At 48.1% G+C, this 14,333-nt stretch overlaps 1 protein-coding gene across 1 annotated transcript in view; it reads right to left on the reverse strand.

The window, feature by feature from the left end:
- The window catches only part of MYH11 (myosin heavy chain 11), a 116,344-nt gene that overhangs the window by 28,030 nt on the left and 73,981 nt on the right, over positions 1-14,333 (reverse strand). The window contains exons 11-18 of the mRNA XM_006910906.3: positions 12,345-12,488; positions 8,648-8,743; positions 7,196-7,314; positions 6,429-6,581; positions 5,324-5,497; positions 4,148-4,321; positions 2,514-2,628; positions 339-532 (exon numbers count right to left, since the gene is read on the reverse strand). Coding sequence (XP_006910968.1) covers positions 339-532; positions 2,514-2,628; positions 4,148-4,321; positions 5,324-5,497; positions 6,429-6,581; positions 7,196-7,314; positions 8,648-8,743; positions 12,345-12,488 — 1,169 coding nt within the window. The remainder of the gene's footprint in view (positions 1-338; positions 533-2,513; positions 2,629-4,147; positions 4,322-5,323; positions 5,498-6,428; positions 6,582-7,195; positions 7,315-8,647; positions 8,744-12,344; positions 12,489-14,333) is intronic.

Here is a 14,333-nt window from a genome sequence, read left to right on the forward strand (position 1 = left end):
GGAAAGGACTTAATTTATTCAGCGCTGTAACCCTAGCACCTGGCACAGGTAGGAACTCAGTAAATATTAACTGGAATAAGGAACAACCGAGTGGTAGGGTACATGTTCACCATCTCCAGGGCTGCAAGTCTCTGGACATGTCCCCGCTCCGGACTGTCCCCCACCCCCCTGCCCCCAGGATAAGGGACGGGTGCCAGATTCAGACAAGCTTCCACCCATATCAGACGGAGCCCTCAGGGTGCGGGGTCAGGCTCACTTCTTGCCCCTCTACCTGTGTCCGCCCTCCCCTTCCCTAGGGGAACGGTCTGCATGCCCGAGGGCCCGGCGGGAGGCCTCACCCGCTTCTCATGGTTGGGGATGATGCAGCGCACGAAGTTGGGCGTGGTGTTGCGCAGCGTGGTCATCAGCTTCCCCAGCTGCTCCTTGTACAGCTGCCCCACCGTGCGGAACATGCCTTTCTTGGTCTTGGAGGCGCTGGGCAGCGAGCTCTCCGTCATCTTGGCCATCTGGTCCAGCCCCACGATGCGGTCCACTGTGGGACACATTCAGGGTGGCGTCAGCCTGTGGCCCACCAAGGGGCCCTCCACACCAATAGGCCAGAGGGCCAGGCCCCGAGGTGGAGGCTCCGTTTCCCCCAGCCTTTCCTCTGCTGCCAGTGCCTGCCCTCTAGCTGTAGGTGAGGGGAGGTGTGTGTGTGGGGGCTGCTTTCCATGTATTATCTACTTGGGAAATCCTGAGAAGTCCTGAGTGACAGAAAGGACGAGTTCTCTCTGACGTTGTCACAGAGTTCCAGGAATAAGTCCTGCTCGGCACGGCCCTGGCCTGGTGCTGCCGTGTGCCTCAGCTTCTCCTTCTACAGAATGGAGGCGATAACAGCACCTACCTCCTCGGGCAGGAATAAGCAAATAAGGCATGTAAAGCGCTTACCTCCTTGCTCGCCTGCAATCGTTCATGTACCAAGTATGTATTGAGAGGCTACTAGGTGCCAGGCCCTGGGGATACAGATGTGAACAAACCACAGACCCCGGGTCTCCCCTCCATGGCTCATATTTTATGGCTATTCTAATGGAAGGAGACAATGATCACGTAATAAATATACAATGTTTTGAGTGGTGAGATGTGCTTAAAAAGACAAAGCAGGGCGAAGAGGAAGAGAGGATGGAGTGCTCTGTTAGATGTGGTGATGGGGGTGTCTCTCTGATAAATTAATATCTGAGCAGAGACCAGAAAGCAGTGAGTTAATGATCAGGTAGCTATCCAGAGAAAGAATATTTGGGAGCAGAAGGTGTAGCAAACACTCCAAGGCAGGAAACTGGCACATTAAGGAGTATTCAACAAAGAGCAGGTGGTGGCGGTATTATTATTACGTTATCATCATCATCATCACCATCATCACCATCATCACCACCATCACCACCATCACCACCAACATTCGAGAATGAGAGATTCTCATCAGCCCAGCGGGCGCTACACATACCAAGTCCAACCCACTGGCATTACTATAAATTTCCCTCAAAGCACTGCTTCTGCTGCATCCCACAAATTTTGGTAAGTTGTGTTTTCATTTTCATTTAGTTCAACACTTAATTTTGCTTGAGAAAATTTACACATAAACACTTCTAAATAACACACTGGTCGAAGAGAAAATTTCCTTGTGTTCAGTTAGGCTCTCTTTGCCTGTCTGTATCTCCTACAAGAATGTGGGCTCCTTGAGGGAAGAGCCGTTCTGGGTTAGTTATGAGTCTCAGTGTGAGAGAAACCCAGGATAAGATACTGTTACTCCATCCCAGGGCCTGGTACATGGTGGTGCTCAACGTTGGCACAGCTGAACCCATGACTAAAACAAAGGTGGCCTGTCCTGTAAACCCCAGGCCCACAGGCTCTGTGCCAAGGACAAATCTGCTGTGGGCACTGAGGTCCGGGAACAAAAGCAGCAAACCCCGCTCCCCACATCATCACAGTGGCCAGGTGAGCAGGTGCCACGCACTTCACGTGGATTATCTATGCCCTGTTTCTCAGAGGGAACCTGCAGCATCAGCATCTCCTGGAAGCTTGTAAGAAATGCAGATTCTCAGGCTTCTCCCAGACCTGCTGATTCAGAACCTCTAGGGGTGGGGCCCAGTTTTAACGAGCCCCCAGGTAGTCCTGACACATGCTCATGCTTGAGCTCCACTGGTCTACTTTTATCCTCATGATAATCCCAGGAAAGGTGGCGACTATTATTATTTTCCTGGTTTTACTAACGAGGACACCGAAGCTTAACAGTCAGGGGACTAGTCCAAGATCGCGCAGCTAAGGCATGGCAGAGACAAGACAGAGCTCAGTCTTTCTGACTCTCGGTGGGGGCACTCCAGCTCACACCGCCTCGAGACGTCACTAGCACCCGCCCACATTGCCCACTCCCCCGCCCCCACGCAGGTCCGCCCCTCCTGGGAGCAGGTGTGGGCACTGGGGCAGCCGGAAGGAGGCGGAGGACTCTGTCTGTTCTCCAGCTCCAGCAGGCAGGGCCTTACCGTCCTTCCACAGGTCGGCCACGAACTTGTCCGAGGAGGCGTTGAGGAGGGAAATCACGTTGTCATTCAGTGGGTCCATGTTCTTGGTCAGCCAGGCGCTGGCGTTGTAGTCCACCTGCCAAGCACCACCCGCCCGTCAGCTGCTCCTGCTTCGGTTACGAACTCAGGGCAGGGCCCACGTCCCCCTGCTTTGCTCCCAGGTCTTCCGAAGTCAAAGAGGAGGTGACATCAGCCACCAGGTTGGGAACCCGCAAACACCAATGAAGAGACCAACCGATACTTTAAAGGGCCCTGTGCACAATAGGGCATCGGCCAGGGGTAGCCATGCTGGGGAGGCCCGGTCTCCACTCCGTGCCTCCTCCTCCTGAGCATCCCCGGCAGCGCCTTTCCCCAGGGTCTGGCACGATGCCCGCGCCCTCCAAAAGGTGGGGAGCTTTGCTGACGGCAAACACCGTGCCTCACACCCAAAGCTCTCTCCTCATTCAGAGAAGGCCTGACAAAAAGCCTGGTGTTTAAGTTAGGGGACCTCTCTTCCCCTCTCTGATGAGCATAATTTTTATACCCTGGAGATTTTGACATATGGATATAAATTCCAGACTCGAACACTGACAGTGACCAAGGCCTTAATTTTATTACTGTGGCTATGAAATGGAAGCAACAGCTAAAGTAGCTCTGGCAGGTTATTATGGGCTGTGGGTTGTTATGGTGATGGCCAGGCCTGATCAGAGAGGGGACTAAATAAAACCACTAGTAAAATGGGGAAAAGAAAAGCATTACCTCTATGTGCCTAAGGAAACATATGCTCCCTTGAGAGTATGGTAGGAGTTGGCAAGCTTTTTTTGGTAAAGCCCCACATAGTAAATATTTTCAGCTTTGTGGCCCGTACAGTCTATCACAATTACTCAACTCTGCCATTATAGCATAAAAGCAGCCAGAGGCATTATGTAACCAAATGAGTGTGGCTGTGTGCCAATAAAACTTTATTTACAAAAACAGGCTGTGGGCCAGAGTTGGTACATGGGCTGTAGTTTGCCAATTCCTGGTTTAGGGCATTGCCTGCTCCCATGATGCAGTGGGCATACCGGGGAGTCAATCAAATACTCTAAGATTCTGTAAGCCAGACCAAACTTTGTCTTTTCTACATTTTCCAGGACCCTCAGGAGCTGCAGGGGAGGGCCTTGTACAGTCACAGCCATGACATGATGATGATGAAGAAGAGGGAGGGAGGGTGGGGGGAGTCGGCAGTGACAATGGTGACAACCATCACAGGTTTCCCTGAATAGCACAGGCTGGCAATGGTGAAGCCAAGGCTGTGATAAGTGAGATCCTTATCGGACCTAACAATAGGTTTACTGGTCACTGTCCTGGTGGGCCCTTCTTGTTGGGTTTAACTTGTAACAGGAAAAGTCTATGTAAGAAAGAGCTGCCTGGCCCCCAGGGTTGGAATAATCTGGAGAGGCTAATATACGTATCTTGTCCCTGACAGATGCTTGGACAAATCCTTTATAGGACTTAGTTGGGATTTGATTTATACTAGATTCCTTGGGTTCTGCCATTCCCAAGTTGTTCCTACTCTGAGCATCCCGCCAGAGTCCCCTGGGACAAAGGTAGCCGTGAGGCAACTCAGCTGGTACCTTCCCGGCATAGTGGATGATGGAGAACTCGGTTTTGTCCTTGAGCTGCTTGGGCTTCTGAAACTTGGGGTGGTTGCCCTGCTCCGAGCACAGCTTCTCCACGAAGGACTTGTCCGTGGCCTTGGGGAACCAGCACTCCTCGTCCAGCAGGGCCAGCACACCTGGAGGGTTGTTCTGCAGAGGGCACGTAGGGCAGGGTCAGAGCAAGGGCGCCCAGGCCTTGGACTCGCCAGGGTGAGCTGGCCGCCCACACACACACACATAAGCAACCCCCTAGCTCTATTACCAAAACTGCCTACATATAAAGATGAATGTGTGCCCTCCTTTCTCCCCCCAAAATCTGTCCACAATTTATCACGTGGCCAATGGACCAGCATTGGGGATAGAGCGGCAGGGGCACCAACAGAACATGCTTGCTGCTGCCCCCTAGTGGGCAGCACAAGCAACATCACAAAGATTTCACACTTCTTGCAAAGGAATTCCTTGCTTTGTATACAGATTCCCTCAGGGCTCCTTCTAGTAAAGTGTTTCCCCGTGGGAGACAGTCTAAACCAAGGTGTCAGAAGCACGGCCTAATCTGCACAGGCTCTGCTGGAATGGCCTTCGCTGCAGGACTGAGATCAGGGAAGCGTTTCCTGGCCGCTCTGCGCAGTGCAGGCCTCCCTGTTATTCTCCACTTTGGCTTTATCAGGTGTTTAGTTGCTTTATTCGTTTGTCTGGTTTCATCATCTGCTCCTCCAGGAGGGCAGGGACCAAGTTCATCTCACTCACAGTTACATCCATACCTCCTAAAGAGGGAGTCGGCACATAGTAGGTGCTCAGCGAACAGTCATTCAACGATTATTCATTGGGCATCTACTTTGCGCATGGTTCTAGTTTGGGATACATCTGTGAACAACATAGACTCCTGACTTTGGGAATGAATGAACAGAAGAGAGAAGGAGGGGAGAGGAAGAGGAGGCAAGGGAGGGGGAAAGGAGGGAGAGAGGGGGAAGGAAAGGAGGGAGGGAGAGAAAGAGAAATAAAACAATACCTTTGATATTAAAATGTGGGTTAAGGGGAAGTGTGACTGAGTTCGCATGGCCCTGGGGGAAGCCGTGCACAGCGGAGAGCGGGCAGGGTCCGTGCCGGCCGCACGAGCCCACACACGCGTGCGAGTGTGGTGCGGGCCCTCACCGGCCGCTCGATGAGCTCGATGCAGGGCTGCAGGTCCAGCCCGAAGTCGATGAAGTTCCACTCGATGCCCTCGCGCTGGTACTCCTCCTGCTCCAGGATGAACATGGTGTGGTTGAAGAGCTGCTGCAGCTTCTCGTTGGTGTAGTTGATGCACAGCTGCTCGAAGGAGTTCACCTGAGCCCAGGACAGCAGGAGGCCCAGTGAGCATCTCGGACACAGTCAGAGGACTTGGCCGGGAAGCTCGGCCCCGGAGGGAACCCCGAGACTGACACCCTTTCCAGAGCCTGTTCTGCCATTTCCGCACCCAGAGAGGGGTTAGGCCCCCAAAGAGGCTGGCCAAATTGACCTGTTCTCCTGTCACGTGGCGTCCGCACACAGTGTCTTAAGGATGCTTACTTCTTCCATCAACACAGTGATTTATAGGAAGAATAACCCCGTGAGGTGTTTTATCACCCCCATTTTGCAGATATGGAAATTGAGGCTCAGAGAGGGAGTAATTCCATAGTAGATAGGTTTTGGAACATCTGTCAATCTCCAGACTTTCCCTTTCAACTGAGAACTTCCCTCCAATCCCTGGGAGGGGGATCCTGTAGCCATTGTTACGTTACATGAAGTACGGCAGGACCCTGTCAACAGTGCTGGGTTCTGAGGTGACCACACAGCCCCACTCCAGTGAGTGAGAGTCAGAGAGACTCAATTCTAGGATTGCGGTGAGAACTGCTGGAAACAGCTGGGACTGGCTGGGACTGGCTGGGACTGCCAGGGTTGCTGAGAGGCAGTCTAGACCTGTGGCAGCACCATGAGGCAAAAGCCCACTTGAGGATGGAGCCAATGTCCAAGGTGGGGAACAGTGGAGACAGGGCAATGGCAGGACAGCAGGTCCTGTTGTATCCAGCTGTCCCTTGGGCCCTCTCGGCCTCACGAACCAATACACTCTGAGTTGGATTTCGGTCTCTGCCACCCTCGAGGGTCCAGCCTTAACCAGACAGCCTTCTACCCTATCGCAGCCATCTGCCTGCCTTTCTCCAAAATAATGAATTCTCCAAGGGGCAGCTTCATTGCAGACAGCCAAGACCACGGCTGTCGTGATCCTGCCAAGTTTTACCTCGAAGATCTCAAATCCTGCAATGTCCAGGATCCCCAGGAATGAAGCCCCCTGCCGGTGGGTCTTGTCCAGGGCTTTATTCACGCGGCTGAGTATCCAGCGGAAGAGGCGCTCATAAGTGGCCTTGGCCAGAGCCTCTATGGCAAAGTCCGCCTGCGGGGGAACAAGGGGACATGGTTATTCACAGCAGCCCAGCTGACGGCTCAGATTTTAAACCTCCCCTTGCCTGTAAGTCCTTAAAAAAATAAACCAAAAAAGGAAACTACACTATCTCTGCAACCAGTAGAAAAGTAGCAGTCAGGAATAGGGTGGTTGGACCTAAAGAATGACTGGGGATAAGTAAACGCTTCCTGTGAGAGGGACCTGGGCAGAGTGGAGCCTGTTCCATCCCAGGGACAATTTAGAGGGGTCCGTCCTGCTTCTAAAAAGGGAACACAGTCATCTCCAAAGATAAATCTCTTAAGTCAGACCTTGCGCCTGCAACTGAGAGCAAGATGAGGTCACAAGTGAGGGACTCAGCTGTTCTTGTTCAGTGTTGCATGGTCAAAACCTGACGTGGGACTTTGAATATTCCAGTATCAGGTAGAAGAGGGATAAAGACATGGACGGATGGATAAAAAAGAATGGATGAATGGATCAATGACTACATGGATGGATGGATGGATGGATGGATGGATGGATGGAAGGAAGGAAGGAAGGAAGGAAGGAAGGAAAGGCGAGTGATGGATAGAAGGTTCTGCAGGAATAAATGGCAAGTGCATCATTACCTGTTCCTTTGTCTGAGCTTTCTGTACCACATCCCGCCCGACTTTGATACGTGGAGTCAGGATGGATCTGGTGAAATCCGTCACATTAATTCCCATGAGGTGACAAACTTTCTGAGCAGCTGGATGGAGGAAAGAAGCATCACAAAAGAGAAGACTAGGAAAGAAAGGCACATCCCATGGGATATTTGTGGTCTGCGCATACATTGTTTTTTTGTGTGTGTGTGGGGGGCGGGGGGAGAGATTGAGTATGATGGAAGTGAACACAGCATAGAGTCCTAAAAACTGCTGTCATTAGTGACCTCACCCCCAATGTTGGGAGAACAAGGGCTGTCAATGTCATCTATACTGTTTTGTTTCATTTTAAAGACAAAGCAGTATTAGAAAATATTCACAAACACCAATTCTGGAAGGTGGACACGTGCGTTCTTGTTGTATCAATATATATGTATTTCTGCATTTAAAAACTTTTTCTCAAAGAAAATCCACCATCAGCTGCTTTCTTAATGTGAAGACTAGTGTTGCATGAGGGTTTGCACGTGAAAGGTGGATGATAAGTAGGGTGGTTTTAGGGTTTTTTTCCTAATTTCTTTGCAGGGGTGCTTTTTGGGTTCCTCTCCTGGGAATGAGGATTCCTGTAACTTGACATATTGGGGAGGTGACACATAAGAAACAACGGACAGATCTAAGGGAGGGTAAGTTCTAGGGGGCTTGCAAAAGCAACACAACATATGACCCGGAGTGGGGGTGCGAGACCACGAGTGGACAAACTCGTAACCTAAGTTGTCCTTTAGGCTCAGCCACCAACAAGCGTGGTGGTAGCCAGGAGATCTTCCATAACACGAAATGCTACTTATGCGCATGCAGGGCTATCAGAAAAAAAAAAAATACAGGGCCCAGTGAAACCTGAATACCAGAAAAACAACAAACACCTTTTTAGTATAATTATGTCCCAAATATTGCCTAGGGCATACTTATAATCAGAAGTGTCTGTTGTCTATCTGACACTCGAGTTTAATGGCACATCTTATATTTTTATCTGGCGGCTCTGTTTGCAGAGAAATCGGAGGTCCGTCTTCCCAGCAAGACCACACGTGCCATAAGAAATGGAGCCGTTTCTATATTGCTTCCTGCTGCATCCCAGTGTACAACGTGATGAAAACTATTTGTTAAGTAAACGAGTGGGGGTGAGTTAGAACTGATGCTCCCTATGGCTGCTGTCTGGTCTAAAACTTTTAGATGGTTTTCCCCCACACTCTGACTCAAGAACTTTCCACTGTAGGATCCTCAGCAGCGAAAAGTTTGAAAAAAGAGAAAAGTCAGTGAAAATAACTTAGTTTAGCTCTTGTTAATGCCCCCTATAACCCCATTTTCAGAAAAAAAAAACCAACCAAAGACTCAATGTGGCCCTCCCTCTCGACGCCAAAGTCGTCAGTTACAAGAGGCGGAAAGCACCTGTGTTATCTGGCATGGATGCCTGGTCTGTGTTTCTTTCCTTCTTGAAAACAATGTTGCCAAGCTGCAGGACGGACGACACCACCTTCAGTACGGCTGGGGAGAGGACAGAGGAGCAGGTAAGACACACACGTCAACACCCGGATGCCATAGAGGTCTGGAGTCTAAAAGTCACTAGGGACCCAGAACAGCCTCTATTTCTCCTAACGAGACTCAATTCTGAGCTTTTAAGAGAAAACCATATCACTCCAACTCCCTGCTAATGGGGGAGAAAACTTGGCCAGGAGGAGCAGAATATTTTTGGATGACTGCTAAAACCTTGTGCTACAGTGGAATACTATGTGGCAGGGGTTGGCCAACTACAGCCTGTGGACCAAATCCAGCCCACCACTTGACATGATAAATAAAGTTTTATTGAGACACATTATCAATAAAGTTTTATCGAAACACAGCCACACTCGTGCACTTACATATTGTCTATAGCTGTTTGCATGCTATGGTAGCAGAGTTGAACAGTTGCAACAGACCGTATAGCCTACAAAAGCTAACACATTTACTACCTGGCTCTTTACAGAACACATTTACCAACCCCCACTATATAGCAAATAGAATGATTTGGTACTAAAAACAACAAAATTTCTGCATCTCACAAACACGAATGCTTAAAAATAAAAGATGCCAAATATAAAGATGAATATACCATATAAGTCCATTTATGGAAAGTTCAAGAACAGGCAAAACTATGCTGTTAGAAGTCAGGTTTATGATTTTCCTTGATTGGGAGAAGCCAGTAGAAGGAACATGTGTGAGGTCTGGGGTTGGGGGAGCTGGTAGTGCTCCCTTACTTGAAATGGGTGCTAGTTGCACAGGTGTGTTCAGTCTGTAAAAATTCTTGGGATTGTATACTTATGACATACACAATTTCCTAAATGTAAATTATATGTCAATAAAAGGTATTTTAAAAATAAAAACAAACTCTGTACTTCCCAATGTATACTGGCTGGGTGTGCAAGACGCTCATGTTAGGATGAAGAGTGGGAAATTCTTTCCCACCTGCCTAGGTGTCTCCAGACAAAACGCTGTGTTCCCAGACCCTTGGAACCTTTCTGACTCCACACTCAGCCCGTGTCACTGTTCAGGTGGTTTCTTTGTCTAGAATCCCCATAACACCATGAGTTACTGGATACTGGGGGCATTGGCCTATCATCTTTGTATTCCCAAAGCCTCGTCCAAGGTCCAGACACATGTGGAAGGAGGGGAGATGGAGGGAAGATGAATACAGAATGATGGAACAATGGATGGATTGATAAATGGATAAGGGATGGATGGATGAATCAATGTATGGATGGATGGATGGATGATTAATACAAATGCCTGGCTTTAGCTCAACTCAGTCAATGGATGGATGAATCAATGGATGGATGGATGGATGGATGGATGGATGGATGGATGGATGGATGGATGATTGATTAATACAAATGCCTGGCTTTAGCTCAACTCAGGTGCAAATCACCTAGGATTTCCAAGAAGAAATCAGTGTGTTCTAGGCATAAATCCTAGAAATGTCTTTCTCTGGTTCCTCAAGCCAAGTTAAGGGTGACAGCCCTTCACAATAGCTGCCCTCATACCTTAGGAACCCTGGCCCAGCTTGGCAAAGGAAAGGCCCGGCTGCTGGCTGACCACCCACCTTCCAACTCAACTGCAGAAACCTTTCCCTTCAAAATGAACACAGCTGCTGTGGACAGGATGCTGCTAAGGCAGTTTCTTTTAACAATACTATCTGTGGAAGGGGCTTTGTAATTTGTCCAGTGCCACGACACTCGTGGTTTCTAAACTGCACGTCTAAACGAGGGGTTGCTGAAATGCCTGCAGAGCACAGGGATACAGTGTAACTCGGAGTTTCTCGGCCTTGGCACTTCTACAACCTAGGGCCAGATAATTCCTTGCTGTGGGGCTGCCCTGTGCACCGCGGCAGGATGTCTCACAGTATCCCTGGTCTCTGACCACTAGATGTCAGTGGTGTTCTCCCTTCTTGAGTTGCGAGAACCAAAATATCTTGAGATATTGCTAGAGTTCCCCTGGGGAGCCAACTCCCCTCGCCCCGCTGCAGACTGATGGGGACTCCGGCGGGGGGTGGAGAGAGGCGGCTGTAATCCCACCTGAAGGGACACAGCTGCTACTCCAAGCATGGCCATGGGGGAGGCAAGCCCAGTGCTGCCAGACTTCTGATCATACCAAAGATCATGGACATTCAGATTCTTATTGTAATTAAATAAGGCATATAAAGCACTTAGCATATTGCTTTGTCACCTGATGTCTTCACTTTAAATATAAGCATTTACATATAAGCCAATGTTTTTTTTAAAAACAATGTAAATGGCCCCATCGTTTTCTTTAATAAGGTCAAACAATAATTTAATAAATCCTTTATTGATCATTTTAGTTTGTTCCAGTTTTCTTTTCTTTAAATAAAACTGGACATCCTGGTACATTTTTAAAAAAGGGGGGAGGTTTAGCAAATGCCTGACACACAGCAGGTACTTAATCATTAACTGTATCTTTTTAAGCAAAGATTAGAAGCAAAACTGACTCGTGTCACAAATAAAATAAATTATTCTTGGAGAGCCGATGTCATTCAGGAAGGGATGCTGTTAGCACTGGATTCCGAAGTGGGACCCTGGCCAAAATCCACAAACACTGTCCATTTGTCATCTGCCCCACGAAGCCTTCTTTTTGTGGACCCCGAGTTATCTCAGGAGGAGCTACCCCTCCCTATAGCTGCATTTCAGGAAACTTGGTGCTATTTTGGGGCTCCAAAGGGGCGTGGGAAGGAAAGGAAATTTTCCACAATCTTGCTCTGGTGTTCCCAGAAGAGATTAACCTTGAACATTGGGGCATGTCTAATCAGAAAGAAAAGAGTTTCTGAAGCACAGCGTGGAGACCAAGGGTATCTCTTTGAGCTGTCCTGCTTTCAGGACCAAATGTGTTCCTTGTCATTCGTTGATGAGATTAATCAATCTTGGTCTATCACCAGAACTAGAAGGGCTCCAGTAGACTTGCTGCCTCGATTCCTCCCTCTTCCCTATCCTACGCCCACATGCTCCTGAGGACAACTACTTTCCTACCTCCATCTCCAGAGCTTTCCACAACCCCAGCTATAATGAGTAGCTCAGGAATATGCACATCAACCCAGGCCAACCAGGAAGAGTCAGTGAGACTTCATTCAGAAAAAAAGGTAATGCACTCTGCTCTCTTCTGCGGGACATAAACCCGAAGGATATAAGGGCTGGAGCCACAGCAGCCCTCCTACTGTCAAGAAACTACAGCCTACCTAAGACAGTGTTGAGAGACCAGGTTCTAGAGACATCCTTTGAGCCCCTAGACTCACTATACCTGAAACCAGTATCCCCGAAAATAATTCAGTTCTATGAGTGAATCATTTTCCGTTTTGCTTAAGCCAATTTGGGTCACTGGTAATTAAACGAGTCCTAGCTTATGTAGTCACTTTTCTAAAATACCAATAAACCACCTAAAGTAATATTCATTTTCCTTTTTTTTTTTTTTTTGAGGGGGTAGGGATTTCAGAGAGCAGAAATCTGTCCTGACCAGAGAAGCATCCCCAGCTGGTTCCAGTGGAGCCAAGAGCATGAATCCAGGGGTCCTTGCCAGCCCCCAGACGCAAGGCGTGAAGACTCACACAGCTGCTCCTCCTCACTGAAGCCCATAATCCCCATGGCCTCCAAGGTCTCCTGGAACATCTCGTCGTCCTGGGCAGCCGGGATGGGCACAAAGCCGTTGGACAGGAACGTGTAGTTGTTGAAGCCCTCCAAAAGCAAGTCATCTGGAAGGAGAGGGAGAGGGAGCGTGGTCAGGAAAGGTGCCTCGCTACTCAAACACCGCACCGGAAGCTGGTAAAGGGCCTGGGCCATCCTGGCTTCTTTCCCTTTCCCAAGACTTGGATGATTTAAAACCTTCCTTCTGCATCCTCACGTTGGTGGCCTCACAGCCATCATTGGGCCTTGGACAGTGGTGCAAGTCCCAGGGGACACTGTCCCAGGGGACCTGGCAGCTGAAATCCAGCCTTGACCCCACTGGTTAAGCCATGACCCCTGACATGGAGGAAGGGACACCTGTATCTCAACTGCCCAAAGGAACTCTGCCTTCAGGAACAAAGCTGTCTGAAAAGTTAGATCAATCTTTATCCATTTATTAAATTATAGAAAATAAAATCAAACGTGCATGTGAATTTTAAAAATCAATTACTAACAGAAGATTTATAATAAAAACCGCATTCCCTGTCCCATCCCTTCTCCAATTCCTACCTTACCCCACAATAACTGTTTTTATCTCTTTTAGCTGTTTCTCCTGATAGTTATCATTATTTCTTTATATAATGAGCTTACTAATATTATGTTTTTAAATCACATATAATAGGCTATTTCTGAATATGTCTAACTTAGATATCATCTACTGACTTCCCCCTATGGTGGTTAAAGACTGAGCTCTTTTACAGCATCCTCCCTCTCCTCCAAATATTTGTGGTTGTTTTTATAAATAAAGTTTTATTGGAACACAGCCACTCCCATTTCCTTGTCTACTGTCTATGGCTGCTTTCACGCTACAGTGGCAGAGTTGAGTAGCTGCCACAGAAACTATATGGTCCCTGAAGCTTGAAATATTTACTACCTGGTCCTTTAGCAAAAACATCTGCCAACTCCTTGTTTACATTATTACATCTATTAAACGTTGTTCTCTGTAAGGTCATTTTCTGTGGTTACATACTTTTGTTGGTATTCAGCCCTCTTTTCTCCCCCTCAATTTATAATTGCTTCTCTTTTTCTTGTACCATTTGCGTTTATGCCATCTTCCAGACCGATCTTTAATTAGGCCGGATTTGATTATACTTTTGGAGGGACGTCAGTGAGATACTTTTATTTTAAAACAAAAGTCTTTTATGGGTCAAGTCACTTGGAAGCGACTTGATAACCTCGAGGTTAAACTGACCCAAGACATCAGTTAACTTAAGGCCTGGGATTAACTGAAATGCCTGATTAAAGTCACAAGGATTTGGGTCTTAGCCAAGAATTCATTATCTGGACAGCGGATAAATTTTAAAATATTTGATTCTCTCTAAGAGCCTAGCCTCTTCCCAGATCAACCATCAAGAATACAGATGGTCTCTAGGAATTTTAGTTGTTAGCGATTTCTGGAAAACTCGGGGCAGGCACAGAACTGGAACCCAAGTGACCAAACGGCCGAACTATTGACTTTGGTGCTAAACAGGACAGGAAGGGATATAAACACGTCTCCCTCGGCCACCTCAAGTGTCCATACTGTCCCTGCTAACTTACCCATTTGCTAGGGTGTAACATCCACTCAGCATCCCAGCTGTTAACCAGCCAACCATCAGATGAAATCATGAAGGCTGCCTCCCCCTAGTGGTGGCACACTGAAGTTCACCTCATTCTTAAAAAACAACTCACCTTGGACCACAAAACTGAGAGGAAGCGGTTTGTAAGGCTGCCCTAAAGTTTTAGACTTCAAGCTTATTACTAGAATGGAGACCATGGTCATATATTTACTGGTACATTCCCTTTCTCAGCTAGGTGATTTACATGTTCTAAGAATTAGATTTCTAGAACTACATTTCTAGAAAGTATCATTTCCTAACGGTATATTGTTTTCA

This window comes from Pteropus alecto, unplaced genomic scaffold (genome assembly GCF_000325575.1).
Source record: "Pteropus alecto unplaced genomic scaffold, ASM32557v1 scaffold34, whole genome shotgun sequence".
Lineage (NCBI taxonomy): Eukaryota > Metazoa > Chordata > Mammalia > Chiroptera > Pteropodidae > Pteropus > Pteropus alecto.